This window comes from Parasteatoda tepidariorum, chromosome 10 (genome assembly GCF_982258835.1).
Source record: "Parasteatoda tepidariorum strain Cologne lab strain chromosome 10, Ptep-v5.0, whole genome shotgun sequence".
NCBI classification, from domain to species: domain Eukaryota; kingdom Metazoa; phylum Arthropoda; class Arachnida; order Araneae; family Theridiidae; genus Parasteatoda; species Parasteatoda tepidariorum.
Genome location: NC_141764.1, coordinates 102,609,751 through 102,628,973, shown reverse-complemented (window position 1 = coordinate 102,628,973; position 19,223 = coordinate 102,609,751). Strand labels below are relative to the sequence as shown.

The 19,223-nt window shown below is 28.5% G+C and overlaps 1 protein-coding gene across 1 annotated transcript in view; it reads left to right on the top strand.

Moving 5' to 3' along the window:
* The window catches only part of LOC107443299 (band 4.1-like protein 5), a 58,086-nt gene that overhangs the window by 32,489 nt on the left and 6,374 nt on the right, over positions 1 to 19,223 (top strand). The window contains exons 5-11 of the mRNA XM_016057117.4: positions 1,505 to 1,602; positions 4,631 to 4,751; positions 8,489 to 8,576; positions 12,121 to 12,279; positions 15,226 to 15,395; positions 17,303 to 17,440; positions 17,653 to 17,861. Coding sequence (XP_015912603.1) covers positions 1,505 to 1,602; positions 4,631 to 4,751; positions 8,489 to 8,576; positions 12,121 to 12,279; positions 15,226 to 15,395; positions 17,303 to 17,440; positions 17,653 to 17,861 — 983 coding nt within the window. The remainder of the gene's footprint in view (positions 1 to 1,504; positions 1,603 to 4,630; positions 4,752 to 8,488; positions 8,577 to 12,120; positions 12,280 to 15,225; positions 15,396 to 17,302; positions 17,441 to 17,652; positions 17,862 to 19,223) is intronic.

Sequence of the window (19,223 nt, the reverse complement as noted above, 5' to 3'; positions counted from 1 at the left end):
ACGTGGCTAAAGGCTTGTCTATTAGTCTACTTCTAAAACGATTTTTTCTAAGGTTCATAGTTGAAAACACTTGTTTACATATATAAGATGAAGCAAACATAGCACTGATTTTCTGGACATGAGATTAAATTTTAGAAAATAACTTTTGGTAATGATTTGTAAAACTCAAACTTTGGCTTATTTAAAAACAACTAAATTAATTCAGGTTGCAAATCCGACCTCACTGTTTCGCAATAACGTTGAAAGGCATGGTAAAAACATCTAATTCTGTTTGAATGTCACTGAAATCTTGAAATCTGCGTTCAAATTCAAAATGGAGTTTTTTCAAACCATCTTCATAATTCCTAATCTTTTCCTTATTTACTGAGGGTATTGAATTTAACCTCGAGAAATAAGACAAGTCGTTCTTAGCTAGCTACCCAGCAACCAGATTAAGCTTTAGTTTAAAAGCTTTGAGATGGACCCAGATAACATTGATGAATTGATTTAGGAGCGTTTTTTAGGAGCTTTTTTGGGGTTAAAATTTTTTACAAATAAGTCAAAAAAGCACTAGCCCTTTTATAAATTTAATAATTTCATCATTATTTACAATGACATATGTGTTCATGTTTTCCATGCCCAATAAATGTTAGAACTCGCGATTGCAGAAAAATCCTCTCGTTGGAGCTTAAAATGCGCAATCTGCCACATGTGAAGTGCAGTTTGCCAATAGTAGGTTCCCTATGTCTGCTCCTCGAGAAAGACAAACCCTCCTTGGAGCCAATCTACGGCTATTCTATGAAGAACTTTTGCTTTCAACATTTTACCAATTGATGCTGTCTGTGCTAACTATTTCCATCAATTTGTGCTTTGTAGAACAAAAATAGAGAAAGTAAAAAGGTCATCAAAACTTTGTTAAAATAGAAAGAACAAAACAAAAAACTTTAAACAAAGTAGACAAGAAAATGGATGCATAATGTATATTGTTTATATTCGCCACGGATCAGCGAGTTAAAATTCTGTCCGCGGGCCGGATAAAACCTTCCGGCGGGCCACAGTTTCCTCATCCCTGGTTTAGAGCATGTCTATTCAATCTATTTCTGTACAATCTATTTGATATTGTATGTTTCGCTTTGCAAAAAGAAAATATATAAATTTTTAACAAAGCAATAAAGGAAACCAATATATTTCCCTATTATACAAATTATTCCTGATCTTTTTAGTATATCAGAGGTTTAAATAAAGTAAGGTTTTTCAACAGCTGTTTTATATTAGCTGTTTGTGCTATCATTTGTTATAAACAGTTAAAGCTAAAAGTATTCTATTCATGGCAAATTCTTTTTCACTTACATAAATTATATAAAGTACAGAATATAGGAATTAAGGTAAATTTGGAGTAAGCTATGATGTTTCAATTGTTGAAAAAATGTTTGCAAAATATCAAAGTGCATACAAATTATGGCAGGAAAACTGCAGATTATGCAGTGAGGAAGTAATCATGCAATAATGTTTGATTCATTTTTAGGTATCTATTTTTCTTACAACTTAAGCTGGATGTATTAAATGGAAGACTGACATGCTCTTATGAATTGAAAATTGAGCTCTCAGCTTTAGCCTTACAATGTGAGTGTTTATTTTCTTCCTTTCAACCCATGTGAAAGGAACTTTTTTCAAAAAAAAAATATTAAAACAGTTTATAGTTGCAATCTAGGTTAAATAATAGGATAAATTTCCAAGCTATTTTATACATTTTTAAATAAGTGAAAAACGGAAAAGTATTCATTAGAAAGAAAAATAAATTTCTTAAATTAAAATAAATGAAAGTCTTCCAATATTGTAAGTAATTGAGTGTAGAAAAAATTCTTATGTTAAAATAAAAAACTGTTTAAACATCACAATCGAATTTTGTTAATAGTTCTAAATTAATTCAATAATCACATTCTAAATCGTATTTCAAATGACATGTAAATACGAATCACATATTGAAGTCAAAATTACAAATAGAATGTTCATTTTTATAGTTAAATGCGTTAAATATGAATACTCAAAATTGGCTCTTATGTAATATAATAAAAAAATTTGTCTGAAACTAGGTAAATAGTATTAAAATAATCATTTTTTTTCAATGATTGGAAAACATTTTGATTTTCTAGTACTGCATTAAATTTAATTTGTTAACAGTTAAACTGTTCTTATAATACTTTTTACTCAAAATTGTTTTTGTCATTTTTAGTTTCTTCCGTTTTAATAATTTCAATCTACTTTTTCTAAATCAAATGACAAAAATTTCAGTCTCGATATTTTAGAGGTGCACAACCGTTTAGTGTAAAGGCCCTCTTTTACAGAACAGAGGGTTACACCCATATTTATCCATTTTGGCACCATTTATGATAATTTTTATGAAAACTTTAGTGTTCTAAGCCCTAATTTTTTTATTAATAAACTTAGTAACATATTTGCAGAAAATTAAGTTCTTTCAATTATTAAAATTATTTTAAGAGTGAAAAAACTAATACTATTTTTTAAAAAATAACCCCCTTTTATCAATAAACAATTTATTAAATCTTATCATTTTTATAAAAAAACTAATTGTTTTGTTTTATGTTTTTTCTATAACATTAAGAAATATTTTGTAAAATTAAACAAAATTTTTTGAGCAATTTAAAATTAATTACAAAATTGCTTAAAATTTTTGAACAAAATAATAAAATTTTAAAAATATTTGTAGAAAACTGCGCTAGATATATAAGTTTTTAAAATAGTTCTTTTATACTTCGCTTACGCGAAATAAACGTAAAACATTTTTCCTCATTTTGTAGTGAATCGTATTTGACAACTAATGAAAAAAGTTTGATTTGAATATCTTAAAAATTTAAAAAAGTTTTAAGTAATTTTTGTTCTTTTTTAAAGAACTCTCAAAACAATAAGGGGTTTCTCTCCCACATAATCAATTTTGTTCTTGCTGTCAGGTTTTTATAAGGTAGTGTAAATTATAATAATATATAATAAAATTTGTGGAAAGCCCTGATTAATAATAAAAAAAAAAGCAAGTATGTATGTATAGTACAAAAACTACTTAGAAAATTGCTTGAAACTTTTTACGTTTTGAAGATATTTAAATCAAATTTTTTCCATTACTTGCCAAATACGACTGATTACAAAACTATGAAGAAAAAAATTTCCTGGCATGCTCAGTATAAAAGAATTATTTAAAATACTCATATCTAGTGCATTTTTAAAATTTTTTTTTTCAAATTTAAAAAAATAATTTTTTAATTAATTTGAAATTGTTTTTCAGTTTTTTTTTTTAATTTTAATGAATTATAATATTATAAAAGGTTATAATATTATAAAAAATCCGTTTTTGTTTATAAAAAAATTAATAATAATAATTCTAGCTACAAAAAAATTTAAAACAATAAATTACAAACGCCGAGAACATTGACTTAAAACATAGGGATTCTAAATTTAAATACCACCTAAAATGCATGGCCCCAACTGCCGAAAAAACAATGGAACACTTATACTTACGATAAAATATGCACAAATAAACTGTATCAAAGAGTGGTTATTTAAATGCGCGTTTAGAAATTTGCGTGTCCTAATAACATTGTAGTTAAAGTTGTGTGATGAAAATCACGTGTTAAAGCATAATTGTAATAATTGCAGGAAAAAAAATCATTTAAATTTAGGATGAAATCAGCACTTCAATAAGTAAATATTTAAATACGTGTTTTAAAATTAACACTTTGTAATCAAAATCGGAAATTTTAAAAAGGAAATGATTATTGAAAAATAATTTGGATTTACGATGAAATCGGCAGAAACAAAGCACGTCAAAAAAAGGATTATTTAAATTTGAGATTTGATACTCAAGTGTCGTAATAATATTATAATGCGCATTATATAATACATAAATATTATATATGTATATAATAGTATAATACGATATAATAATCGTTGTGAAAATACGGTATTTTTAAAATCAAGTGACTAATATTGCAATAAATGCCTTAAAAAATCATTTGGATTTACGATTAAATCAGTATACATAAGGTCAAAAAGTGATAAATTAAATGTGTGAATTATAACTCATGAGGTATATTGTAATAGATGTATCGGGATTTTAAAAACGATACGGAAAGTGGTAGTTATAAATGCCAAAAAAAGATCGAAATGTCACTTGGATTTAATCAACAAAAATAAAGCGAGTCAAAAAGGGATTGCTCGAAATCGAAATGTATGTGTCAAAATATAGTATTAAAAATGTTTTTTTTTAAACTGTACAGAATTTCATAGCAATAATAATTGAAAATGCAGTTGAGAAACAATGCAATCTGTGCAAGTTGAGATTTCTCAGATCGGCAATTGAAATTTTTTTTTTATTGAAAAAAAACAATATTAGAATGAATAGTTTAACGCAGACGATCTGATGGACATTGAAATAACATGGAGTAGCAAAGGGAACTTAATGCACTGGCGGAGAGAACGCTGTGAAGGGGAATCATACTTAAAACTTTATATCTATTTTACAAACAATTTGTTATATGCTAAAATTATTCTGTGGTATACATTAATTCTTTTTTAATAGTTTCAATGATTTTTTTACACGTTTTTGATGCAGACACTATATTTGTTTGTTTGTCCTCAGCTGAATGTGGAGATTATGATGAAACAGTTCATAACCTTGGATTCATATCAGAGTTCAGATTCTCTCCAGATCAAACAGAGGACATGGAAATAGACATTCTTGAGCAATACAAAACTTGCAGGTATTCAATTGATTCATTCATTCAGTTGATGTCCAAATAATATGAATTGAATTATTTTTTGAAACTGAAAAAAAGAAAAACTACTACTCATAATTATTACTCTGTTAAATAATTGAAATTTATTGTTCTATTTATGGTAAAAAGTCAAAACATAATATATAGTAAAAGTTCAAAATGAGTACGGCATTGTGATCTGCTAAACTCTAAAGAAATATTTTTCGTATTTAGATTGAGACTTTAGGGAAAAATGAAATTTTCAGGGTATCATCCTCGTGGGGAGGGGTTTCCGAGACGATGCGGAACGAGAAAATCGAAACGTACAAGCCACACTGGTGCATAATCCGCAGATTGCAAACGGTTTGCTCAGCACAGAAGAATGAACGAAATCCAAAGCTCATTCCAAATGCAGAATCTGCGTCGTAAACGAGTCGACGAGCATCGGCAGGCGAGTAGACTAAATGCGAGTTCAGAGATGTAGAAGGGAACCTGATAGAATGTTTTTTTGTGGAGATTCTTGTTCGCATCTCTGAATTCGCATGCCCAATTTTTTTCACACAGTGTGAATGGTCCCTTACATTTTTATGGCTGACGAAAGTCAATAGGAAGTTTGCGATGTCTGAGTCCTGAAAATAATGTATGTCAAATTGTTGGAAGGGACAATTTTCATGCTTTTAACAAGTAATCTGCTGGTAGGGTAATTAAGGAACATTTTTCGGTTATTTAAGTAATCAATATTATTATGAAAAAGTTTTAAAGGGAAGACATCCATGAAAACTAACATCCTTTCACCTTTCATTTTTATAAAACAATGTGGCTAAGTTATATTTTCCTAATAAAAAAGTTTTTCTTTCTCTCTTTAAAAACTTATTGTAAACCTTTTTTTAACCTTTTTTTTTAACCAAATTTCTATCCTGCCCTTTCTTCATGACTATTAAAATCAACATTCAACGTCATCAAATGGTATTGCATATTATTTCCTTATCCTCTTCTAAAAATTTGTTCAAACGTACTTGTTGTCAACATATATGCCTTTCATAAAGTACAGAGCTATGTCATTCAATCTCTAGACAGAAGCAATTTACTCTAGCTATGTTTCTTAAAATAGAGTTGCTCAAAGTAAAACAAAAGGATACAAAAATGTCCCTTTCATTCTGTTTTTTTTTTATAGTTGTATTAACAATAAATATATGCATTCGATTATAGTGACATGCTCGTTGTAACAACTATTTTATCTTCTATTATGAATTGTTATGATCACCGACTTTTGCTATGGTTTTTAAAAAAATTACGTTTTTTAAGCAAGCAATAAGATTAGTTTGGTGATGCTATAGTTAGTCAAAGTAGAAGTTAAGTATAAAAAGAATATAATTTCGAACTGAGTGGCTCATTAATTTAAATTTTTTAAGCTGTACATTTATGAGATAAATATAGGCCAGTGTCTTTGCATATGTAAGATTTTTTTATTTATTAACATTATTTTATTAATGTATATAAATGCATGAAAATAAAGGACTATGTAAATTAGATAAAAATTTTTAATTTATAATACTAATTTATAGCTGATTATTAAATTTTTCTAACCTTTGTCTTATTAAGATTAATAATTTTTGTATGATTAATTTGTTTCTTTATACAGAATGTAAAAGAAACTTCTTATTGTGTTTTCTGTTCAAAAACTGTATTATATGTGATACTAATTAAATGATGCCTTTTAAAATGCAAGTAAATGCATAACAATAGAATGGTTGAAAAATCTTACCTACTGGAACAGTGCAAAAGGGTCATTTTGTCCCCCTCAGACTTACATCTCAATATGAGAATTTTAAATGCCATGCTTTGGAAAAAAATATGGAATTTTCGTGTCTTTCGTAATCAGTATTTAATATTACGTGAAATTTATAGAATTTTTAAAAGAAGGTAAATATATACACTACTGGGCGATCAATTAAGATTGTACTACAACTTCTTAATCCTTTCATCCTGACTTTTGCAGCATTTAAATTTAAGTATTTAAAACAGTTTATGTTAATGCTGACATATTAAAATAAGTATTCTATGAGCTTAAAGTGTTCCACTTTTCCTGGAAATCTCCGGGGATAAGATGTCCCAAACATCTTCAATATTGTAAAAATTCCTATGTATTACATGGGAATAAATAATGAGAATAATTTAAAAGCATCGAATTGTTTACTCTTATCAAAAGTTATAGAAACCAAAAGTTACCATTGTAAAATAATCAAAACAAAACCAAAATTTTGTCTTAAAATATTTTTATCACTAATGTGATGTATTGCCCCACTGGTAAGTACGATTGCGACAATATATCCCATGAAGCAAAATGTGTCAAAATTTCTTAAATCTGATACTAAATAGGTACAATTATTATTTAATACGAACAAACATAACTATTATGCACAAAATAAGGCAAAAATAAAGCTGTATTTACCTCAAAATACAGAAAATATGTAAATTAAAAAGAGATTCACTGGCTTGCTGGCAAACAGAAGTTCGTCATTTTGAATATAAGTGTGTTGCCAAGTTCCTTTAGACATATTTTTATTCCTAATGCCTAACGAACAATGAAAACATAAAAAACAATGCAAAATTGGTATCTGTTTATCCATAAGGGAATAAAGTTTAATCTTTGAGACGTATATATCCCACTCGTGTCGAAAGGTTTAAATATCTCACTAGCTCAGGGGTGGCGAATGTTTATACACCAACATGCCATTTTCTCTAAAAAATTGCTTAATGAGGTCATAGACGTGCCGTCAAATAATTTTGACTTTGTGATTATTGGGAAAATAATAATACTAAATACTATCAACTCAAAACTCTTTATTTACATTGAAAAAAAAAACATTTTGCAATGTTTCAGTTATACACATAATTCAACTTAAAGTAACATCAGTGTGACTTCTGTTGTTGCAGATTAGATGACCAATAACTTATATTAGGTTGTAAGATGTTAGTTTAAACAGGACTGTTGATTTTTTTTGCTAGTTATTTATTGCTAGCTTGTTTTTTACGGTTATTAATTCTTTTTTTAGTGTTAATTTAAAATTTTTTTATTAATAATTGTTTATTATTTTGTTAGTTTTTTGTGAATTTTAATTTAATTGTTACATATGCTTCATAGCGTAATAACATTTGTGTAATAACATTTGTGTAATAACAATTAATAGTGTAACAACAATTGTGATCGGTGGAGTGCCCAAAATATTGTGTCGCGTGCCATTGGTTCTCCATCCCTGCACTAGTTTGTTATTAAAGTTGATTTCAAATTAAAATTATTGTAAACTAAAGGAAAGCAAAATTTATTCTAACTCAGAGGACTCTTAATCACGGAATGAATTATTCTTTCAATCCATAAATGAAAAATATTTTCTGTTTCCATTATATCATTATAAGTGTAGCTGCAGGGTTAATATGTAAAGCTTTTTGTTTGAGTTTTATTTAATGATTAAGATACTTAAAAATTACAAACACATACCAAGAATTAATGCACTTAATACAAATGTAATTTTTAACAATTTTTTCCCTACACTTTTCATACACAACTTTTTTTGTTCTTGAAATGTGTTTCAATTGCATCCCTGTATTTGACACTTTTTTCTTTTTATGCTTGACACTTTTTTCGTATTAGTCGGATTTTTCTCTGCACTCAGCAACATAAATCTTCATTTTCTGCTATAAAATTGTGTTCTTTACAATATTAAAGGCATTTAACATTTCAGAGGCCAGACCCCAGCCCAAGCTGAACTTAATTACCTGCACAAAGTAAAATGGTTGGAAATGTATGGCGTCGATATGCACACAGTATTGGTAATATATTTTTGTTTTTAACTCTGCCAGTTTTTTTTTCTTCTACAGAACAGAATCTTATGTTTATTTCGCTTCATTTTTTGTTTCTCTGAACGTTAACATTTGTATATTGATAGGTTGCTTTAACGATAACCTAAGATAAATTTGTTTTCACTTATAATATTAATAGTATTATTATAGGTATTTTACTTGTAATATTGTAAGTATTTTATTTGTTAACAGTAATATAATAATAATAAATATGTTTCAATTATAATATTGTTTAATTTTTCGTTGTCTGAACTTTAATATTTGTACACAGATTAATTGATTTAAAACTTAATGATAAATGTACTTCTACTTGCAACAAATGTGCTGCTGGAATAAGTATTAAAATAGATGTGTAATGAATAGATACTTTTCTGCAGAGTGTTGTGATGGTGTATATTTATAAATTAAAACCTTTAAACATGTGTCTGACAAGATTTCATTACACAGAAGTGTCATTCACTTTCTCTGATTGCTTAAATAATTGAATTTTACCTGACAAAGACATAATTCTAACTCCATTAGGTGGAAAAAGTTTTATCTGAATAATTACTTTTGTCAACTAAACTTTCATATATTCATACCATAAACTTTCATACCATTCGTTATCAATGTATCCTCATCAAACTATACATTCTTTTATCATTTTATGCCAACACTGCTATGGTAAATATTACTACTATAGTAAAATTTTCATAATTGAATTTTTTATGTATATATTTTGTAAGTCATTACTATTAACCAAATTATTTTTGTCTTTTATTTGGCGGGAAATGTTAGTACAAAGGACATAAAAACAATATAGCACGGAAAAAAGGAAGAAAGATTTAATTTTCAGGTGTATTATCTATAAATATGTTTCTTATTTCAAGTGAAATCGACCAAAAAAAAAATTCTTGTCCCGCCATGTACCAGATTTTGAAAATTTTTTGTAGTCAAATTCTTGATAAAAAAAAAATCCAGCTTAAATTATGTTTAAAAATTTTTGAACCATAGCTACATTGAGGGGGCCATTATGAAAGTTGTCTCGATTTGAGAAAATGGCTTAACTACAAAGAGTGTGTATATTTTTGAATGTTAATTCAAATTCATCTGTGCATAGGATTGTTAAGATCTTGGGATCCACAATAATTGTTTGCTGCACTCCTTCAGTATATTTTGATCGGTTTTTTTAGACCTGAAAATGCTAATGTTTTCGCAAAAGAAAATTTTTTTCTTTCTGTTCAGAGTAAATATTAATCTGCAAAAAATCATACATCATAAAATGTTAATGCACACGTGTAATTAGATTTTGGCTTGCTTGTGTATTAAAATTCTATACCATATTTCTGATTACTATTTTTAAATAATATAAATTAAAAATAATTATAATATTTAATATATTTATTCAAGTAATTTATTGAAAAGACAAGTTATACTACCGTCAGATGGGGTGACTTTGTGCAGGAGTTTTCAGTTTTCCAAGTTTGACCTAATAAAAAAATAGTTAAAAAATGCTAAATTGTACAACATCTAATCTAAAATTTGTTGTTAGCCATCTGGGAAGTAATTGCACGTAGTTAAGAGCTGATTTGAAATGTTTATTATTTGTAAACAATCAATTAGTCGAATGCACAAAGTCACCCCGGGATGGGGTGACTTTGTGCAAGGCAATAAAATATAGACTTAGTTCTGTTATTTTCATTCACTTTGCCTTAAAATTGTTTAATAAACAATATTTAACATTGTTAACGTACAATACAAGTATATTACATATAAATATGTACTATGTATTAACAAATCTACTTAAGATGAACATAAAAACTTTAATTTTTAGATTTTTAAACATTTTTAGATTTTTTCTAATTAAATATTAGGTAACTTTTTTCGTGATTTTCAGGTACAATTTTTCATTTGATATGAATTGACATGAATGAACAGTTTAATGAATTCCCTCATTTAATGCCCCCAACTCAGCAACTCTGATTGATCCTCTCTTATTAACAGTCTCTTATTAAATGTCTTAGACAATTAACATATGAAAATTGAAATAAAAAAAAACAATATGAAAAGGAAAAATAATATTCGAGTGAGATTTCGAATGCTTCGCATGAATTTTGTTTTGAATCGTGTTTCGGTGAATTCCGAACTTTTTCGACGCTTTCGAAACGGATAAACCATTTTTTATTTCTGCCAAACATTTTTCTAGCGCTTCTTTGGTGTAGTAATTACAATAACTTCTTGCTCCAAGCATTCTTTTATAAGTCCTTGGCATGTTTTTCTCTGAAAAAAAATAGCACAAAGTCACCCCAGGGTGCATTTTTTCATTAATTATTAAATAATTAACATTGTAATAATTAAAAACAAAAAATTATGCATGATTTGTTATCTCAATTGATAAGACTTTTTAAAGTATAACCTACCTTCTTGGTCAGGATAACTACAGCTTCTTCAACCGAGCATACCTTCCAGCCTCCGATTTTGCGACGTTAAAAAATTTGAAACTGTTTGTAACTTGAGCTCACAATTTTCCTAGAACGATGATGTTTACATTGCCAGTTCTTGGTAAACCATTAGTTCGTTATGATGACAACACAAATCAGTTGATACTGAGCTTTAAAAAAACGCCCCTAGATGGCATGACGCAAAAATTGAAAAAATGACAATTTGCACAAAGTCACCCCTCGTTGCACAAAGTCACCCCATCTGGCGGTACTCTTTTTTCTTTCTTTCTATAACAGTGCTCTGAATAAATGACAGTCTATTAGCTATATGTCAATTTGACTCTAACCTTCATAAAATTAAATTATCAGTGGCCCTCCAGACCAGCAATGAAAGTGAAGGGATGGCTCAGGGGATAGAGCGTTCGTCTTCCAGTGAAGTGATGGCTGGTCGATACAAATCCCGCATCTGGCTTGCACCGACAACAGTGCTGATGTAAAATATCCTCAGTGGTAGACGGATCATAGTTTAGTCTTCTTGCCCTCAGACTAACTGTGGGAAGTTTTGTGGTTTTCCTCTCCATACAACGCCAAAGTTAGTTCCATCTAAAAGTCCACTACAAAGGCAAAGTTTTCCCAATATTGATCCAGGAGTTCTCTTGTCTTTTGGATTAGGTTCAAAATGACAAGGCTACAGAGTTTAACATTAGTTGTCGTTAACCCAAAAAATTGGATCAGATGTTCACGGATGGTTATAAAAAAAATCATTGTAAAGGGATGATATGCTATTTTGGTTTTGTATTGGTCACAAAATTGTATATTTTTTTCCAAATTTGTGAACCTTTCACTTCATTTCACATTCGCATCATCATTATATATAATTTTTCATTTAAATTCACTTTATTAACTTTAAAAAAGAAATCTAATCAAGACATCCAAACGAACCAGTGAAAATGTGCACAGACTACTGAAATCTTTAAGTTGCTGGTCCTTTGGACCAAAGACTAAATTCTCTTTAATTTCTACCCCGGTATATAATATGCAGATTCCTTCAACTTTGGTCCTAAGATTTTGAATTTTTTTTCTCTTTCTGAAAGGGTAAAGATGCAAATGAATATTCATTGGGCCTAACACCTACTGGAATTCTAGTCTTTGAAGGTAGCACTAAAATTGGTTTGTTTTTTTGGCCAAAAATCTCAAAACTGAACTTCAAGAGCAAGAAGCTGACTCTTGTTGTAGTGGAAGATGATGATGAAGTAAGAATAATTCAATATTTTAAAAGTAACTCATTTCAATTTATAAAAAAATGTTCTTGATGTGTTATGATTATTTTAACATTTTATTTGCCTATCTACCTAAAGAACTCGCCCTCACCTTTGAAAAACACTGTAATTTTTGTTATGAAGTTAGGCTGTTTCAAATAGGTAAGAGAAGTATGAATACAATGTGTTCTTTCTTGTTTCCATAGCAGCAAATTACGGAATTATTTAGATAGACTTTCTATTACTTTACTAAAACTACTTTTGGCTCCTTTTTTTTCTTTTTCTTGCTGGAATAGAAATTACCTATCTGACAGATTTTTATGTGTTAGCAAAGTATTTGATTTCATGTTTTATTAAAAGTACTTAAATGATTGTACATTCATGTTATATTGAAATTCATATTATATCATTAACCCTCCTGTTGTCTCCCCTCTCTCAAAATTTCTTACTTCAAGCAGCAGTCATCCTTTGAAATGATGCTACCTTAAATGTGGAGGGTTCTGCTTCAGCTTGTGGTTAAAAGGGGTGACCAAGGAGGGGTCAAGACAATTTGATGGATGAATCCTGTTTTGTGATTCATTTTATGGAATTTCCTTCTTTAACTGTTGTACAGCCTTTTCTCTGCAATATCAAGCAATAAAAAAAATCTCTGATATGATTATTGCTTTCATGTTATGTTACTCTCTTTCCTGTCCTTTGCTTTATAACAATGATAGAGTTAAAATATGACATTGAAAAGGGGTTTTTCAATTATTTCCTGTGATTGTACTGGATATTCTTACTATTGATAAGTTTTCCTTCCTGATACTTGTTATTTCTATTATTTCACAGATTTCATACTACTTCATGAATTAAAAATTTTTTTTAATAATTTTTAAATTGCCTCATTTCCAAATTCAAATGGCAAAAGCAGTCCTGTATCAAAATTGATTTAAATTATTGTAAATGGGTTGATATACACGTTAGTAAGAAGTCGTATTTATCTTTGTATAAAATATCAATGATATTTTTAAATTTAAAATTTTATTAATAGTGCTTTCAATAAAGTCAAATAAGAAAAATAACTGCAGTTCTATATACATTATTTATTTTACTTAAATCACATAGTTCTTTTTGGTTTTTCTGTTTGGAAATAAATGAAAAAAGCCTTTGTTAAATGCTAATGCTCCAAAAATGGAACATCAATAAAAACGAACTTAAAACAGTTGAGTGTCTTGCGGCGACTGAACTTAACTTAATCGTAACCGCGACAGTTACGATCAGTAACTGTCTCTGTCATTCCGCACGAAGAAAAAGCCTAACCGCCATTGTAGACGCACTGCTCGGCGACTGAACTTAACTTAATCGTAACCGCGACAGTTACGATCAGTAACTGTCTCTGTCATTCCGCGCGAAGAAAAAGCCTAACCGCCATTGTAGACGCACTGCTCTAACTTTCATGTTTTCCCTTGTGTTCGTTATAATTAAATATTAAAATAAATACTAATTAAAATGTAAGCTCCGTCTATTCATCTCCTGGACACAACCAACCGCCATTGTAGACGCACTGCTCTAACTTTCATGTTTTCCCTTGTGTTCGTTATAATTAAATATTAAAATAAATACTAATTAAAATGTAAGCTCCGTCTATTCATCTCCTGGACACAACCAACCACCACAGTCTTTTGAAACTCTTTAATAGTGTTCATATTGAATTTTAAGTTATTTAGATAATCCTTTCTTTTTTCGTACTTTAAATGTTTACGTAAAAAATCATTTGCTGTTCTTATGACAATTTATAAGAATGATTGAAAATATAAATTTTCATTTACAATCTAGATCATGCAGTATATGAAATATGCAATCATTTTAACATTTTACTGGAGTTTAATTTTCATAAAAAATACTGTAATATTGTGAATATAATCTGTTGTGCATTAAATATTGTCCTCACAATTTAAGCGGCATAAAATATTTCAAATTCATTAGAATATTTTTAAGCGGTAAAGGAAAAAATTTTGGTTCTTTAAAATTCACTTAGTTATTTGGAGTCTTAACGGCTTGTTAATTTTTTATATAATTTATTAAAAGGATTTGAATTTATTTATTATTACTGAAACATGATACTTTTATATATTCTCATATATGAGAAATGTAAAACTTTCATTCTTGGCAGTATTTGCTAGTGAAGAGAACTTCCGTTTTTCCTCTATCTGTGAAAATTTGTAAACATCATTAAACTAAAAAACAAATAAAATCTATAGTTCGCGTGATTCGTAGAATATATCACATGTGATTTTTAGAAAATGTCAAGAAATCCTATATCCTAAGAATTGTTTAACAACTTAAATAAATTACTTAAATGATAAAGGAAATTTATAAATTAAATATTACACTTGTATTTAGACAAGAAATAATTTTTTGCCATTCATACTAAAATTACAGTGCCTAATCAAAGATTATTTGAAATTTACAAGTACGGAACAATTCAAATTATTCAAGGATTTAGTATAATAAATAAAGCAATTAAATATTTAAAAAAATCAATATGTTTCAAAAATGTTGGGGAAAATGAAACTAATCCGTTTATTAAAAGAGAAAAACTTTTAGTTTGAGTGGGTGTTCAAGTATCAAAAAATGTAAACATTTCTCATGATTCAAACAGAAATCCTTTAGCACAGTGAGTGATTTACAATGGCAGCTTTTATGCCTCTCAATTTATGCATAGTTCTATTAGATTGCAATTGATAGATTATGTCCTTTTCAGAAGATATCCCCATGATATGTTTACATTAAGATTTACTTGTCTTTTAATTTATCTTACATTTTTTATATTATTTATACAATTTGAATTTCATTTATTGAAACTACATAAAATTACTACATGAAAATTAAATTTTATTTCCATATTTAACTTTCTGTTCCAGTTAATAGTAATGAAATGATTTTTTTTTTAAAAAGGGAAAAGAGCAAGAGCACACATTTGTGTTTCGCCTTCACAACCCAAGGGCTTGTAAGCACTTGTGGAAATGTGCCATAGAACATCATGCTTTTTTCCGCTTGAGGGGACCAGCGGTCGAACCTAGCTCAAAACAAGGCTTCGTGCGCATGGGCTCTAGATTTAGATACAGGTTAGTATCTTTCATTAAATTTCAACAATATTCTTAGTTTTAACTTTTATTACGCCTTATAAGCAGAGTATGTGGAACTCCACTGAGTCTAAAGTTATCTACTGCTATGGAAGCAGCCTTGAAGGATCATTTTATTTTTAAATATATAAAACAATTGAATCATAATGTGGGCTTTGGGGCTCCGAGAATATGAAAGTAATTAAAGCAACAATACTTAGAATATATATTTGAATAACAGAACAAAGCAGAAGTGAGGTATATAAAACTCTGTTGCAAAGTTATTTTACAGTATAAAAAAGCCTAACGTAACCCGCAAAGAAAGGGCTGAATTGTTTTATTTATATTTGTAGCTGTAATCTCTCTATGACAGCATTTCAGACAAAACAAGTATTTTTGGGTGCATAGACTTTGAACATAAACGTTTTTAACACTCTTTTGAAAGAATGCCCTTCAACCTGACAAATAATGTCTCATATTTAGAGAGAGAAACTAAATAAAAGACAATTTAAAGATGTCTTTAATTAAACTTTAATGTGTCATTTATTGTTGGTGGAGAACAAAAACAATTTTTAGTGTTTGTGTTCAATTATATCCATATAGCAAAAAATCATTTTATCTATATTGCAAATTATGTCCATATCATGAAAAAAAATGACATTAAAAATATCTATACTAATTTTATGTTGCAAAGTATTAATGTTTAAATGAGTTGGTGATTTATGAAATGTAATAATTTTCTATACTCAATTTGAGACCAACCTTATTGCCATTTAAATATTCTGGCTCAAGTCAGACTTGATTAATTATATTCCATCAATGCCATTAAAATAAATTTATGTACTATACATTTTATTCAAAAGTTTATTTGTAAACATGTAACATGACTGTAGCATTCCCTCTAAATTGATGTCTCTTCAGCCATTGCACATACTCTTGATATCTCAAAAAATATTTTCCCCCATGGCATTATTTATCCACCTAGTGCTAATATGAATTCCTAAGTTTCTTCTTAAAACATTGTTATGTCAAATTTTGTTTGAATTAGAAAACTTAATTTTTTACAGAAAAATCACAATATAAGATAATTATGAACCCATTCTTTTCTATTTAATGCATAATTATTTTTGTCTTACTTTTGAAAATAAAATTATCATTGTTGTATTAAGACTTATAGTCAACGGGCATTACAAACATATTGATTAGTAGTTATTCTTGTGTTTCATAACTATACTTTTAAGAGTAATATTTTTTCCTTTTCGAACATACATAGTTCTGAACTTGCTATCTCCAAATTTCTTTAGCGTCCTTTCAATTTTGAGATATTGAGAGTATACTGTATTTTATTGAGAAGTAAATGAATATTATTAATAGTATATATTAATAAAGTCGTTTTAAGAGGTTGGCTGCTGGGTAATGACAATGAAAAGAGGAAACATTTGTAATTATGAATTTGGCCTGATGTCTCCTTCTGATTGCTTTAAAAAAAAGTATGCCTTGAATATTTTATAACAATAAAAGAAAAATTGCCTTTCTTTTTAATCCAGAACAGTTTGTTGCATGCTGTACTCCTAAAAATGGTTTGAAGATTATTATTTGTCTGTTTGGGAGGGTTGTCCTCATATCATTATTCATTGTTAGAATTAAAATAGCTAACTTCTTTTTTATGTAATGTTGAAATTCTGTATTCTATCTTTCTTGACTTATTTTTTCTATTTTGTTTATTGAATTAAGTTTTTATGTATTATCTGTAGTGTTACTGAAGCTCAAATAGTGTTACATTTGTACTTTATTCATGTTTTGTTTTTATCTGTATAACAAAGTATATTTTTGGATGAATCTTTTCTTGAATTTGTTCTTTTGATAGTGCAGTTTATGACTTTTGCTAACGTAATTTCCTTTGTCGACAGTGGCCGTACTGAATTTCAAGCCACTCAGCACAGCCGTGCCAGAAGAACTGTTCATTTTGAGAGAAGGCCGAGTCAAAGATATTCCAGACGTCCTAATTCTAACCATACCATAGACAACACTTCAAAACATGTTACTGTGTGAGTACAAAATATTAATATTCATAAGAAATATTTAAAAATGAATAATTTGTGTGCTTAGACACTGAGGGAGGTTCTTCTTCATAGAACCAGAAGTATAGTATGTTCAATTCAACTTGCAGTCTGATAAAGTTTACAAAAATCATTCTAAATATGTCCTCATTTTGCTCACTGGGAAGTAGCATAATTTGTATTTAATTACTATTTTTCAGGTCGTCTCAAGCAATTGAGCCCATAAGAAACACCCAACAGCCTTCTGTAAATAAATCTGAAGTAAAAAAAAGTCCCTTATTAGAAAAAAAGCCAGAAGATAGAATTACAGAACTCATCAAAACAATCGCCAAAGATGTTTCATCTGCAGAAAAATGCAAAGAGTTTTTACCACTTGCTGTCAATAGTACAGAAAATACTACTTTGTCTGGTGAGCATAATTAGAATATAATTGATTTATTCATAAATTAAATATGGGCAAATTTTTTTTAAAATAGTACTTATTTGTGAAATCAAATGCTAGTAATGATATAGTTGTTCATTTAAACTAACGTTACATCTTCTGCTATTTTTTTATATTTATTAGATATTTATCAGACTATCAGATATTTTGTCAGTAATCATGATCTTTAATTTGTAATCCAATATATAAGCTAAATTTTGTTTAGATTATACAATTTATAGGTGTATGTTATATCAGGTGGTAGCAAAATTTCATGTCTGATTTGAAATCTGACACTTTTTTGTTAAAAAGTGTAATTTGATCAACACTTTAAAAAAAATCTTTTTCGCTTCTCAATGTTCTTTGAACAGAATTTTTTTTCTTCCTGCAAATATAGCAGCTGTGCGTTGAATGAATAATCCACCCCCCCCCCTTAATTCAAATTAATTTGCTGAAAATAAAGAAAGGAGATCTAAATAGAGAAAGTCTGGAGATATTTACCCTTATAAGGCTTCATAGTGAGCCAATAAAAATTATGACAAAATTTTTAGTAACAGTAGACACTCCTTAAAAAAAAGAAACTAAAAATAGTATAATTTGATCTTCTTGAGTGGTATAATAAAAGCAAAGTTTATGACAAAACACTAATAAAATGTATTATTTTTACTTTCGGAACTACTTTGCTTAGAACACTAAGTTTTAACTGTTTTCAGTACAAAACTCTACCTTACACAATCTGTTACAACATTTGTCTAAATGAATCTTGAATTCATCTCCAAAAATTGTTAATGTAAAATCTTTTAATTGTGTTTTCTTTTTCATAAAATAACTAAATTCTAAATAAAAAAAATGGGACAATTAATCCTGCGGGTAAGACTATTTGTTTAAACCATGCCTATTAGCAGGTGATCCCCAAGTTTGAATGATCAAATTATGCAATTTATTTTTCTTATTAAAAGACGGATCATTAATTTAAATTCTTTAATTTATCAAATCAATTAGTTTAAAATCTAACATCTGTATTTGTACAAAATAGGGTGTTCTGTGGGCACACAAAAATTGGGAATACTGGGACAAAATGTTTTTCATCTAGAAAACTGAGAATATCAGGACAGCTAATGAAAGAGACTAATGAAGGCCTAATATGCCCGAAGAAGATAGGCAGGTGGTAAGTAATGAATGCTGCCTGCGCATATCCTATTTTTGCTGTGTCTGTTGGTTGAAAGAAGATAACATATTTTGATCGGACTTTCAAAATTAATTTATGAGAGTTGCTCAATGTATTTCTCCTCAATTATTTGAGGGTCGCATTATCCTCCCATCTCACTAGATTCTTTTTTTATTCTCCAA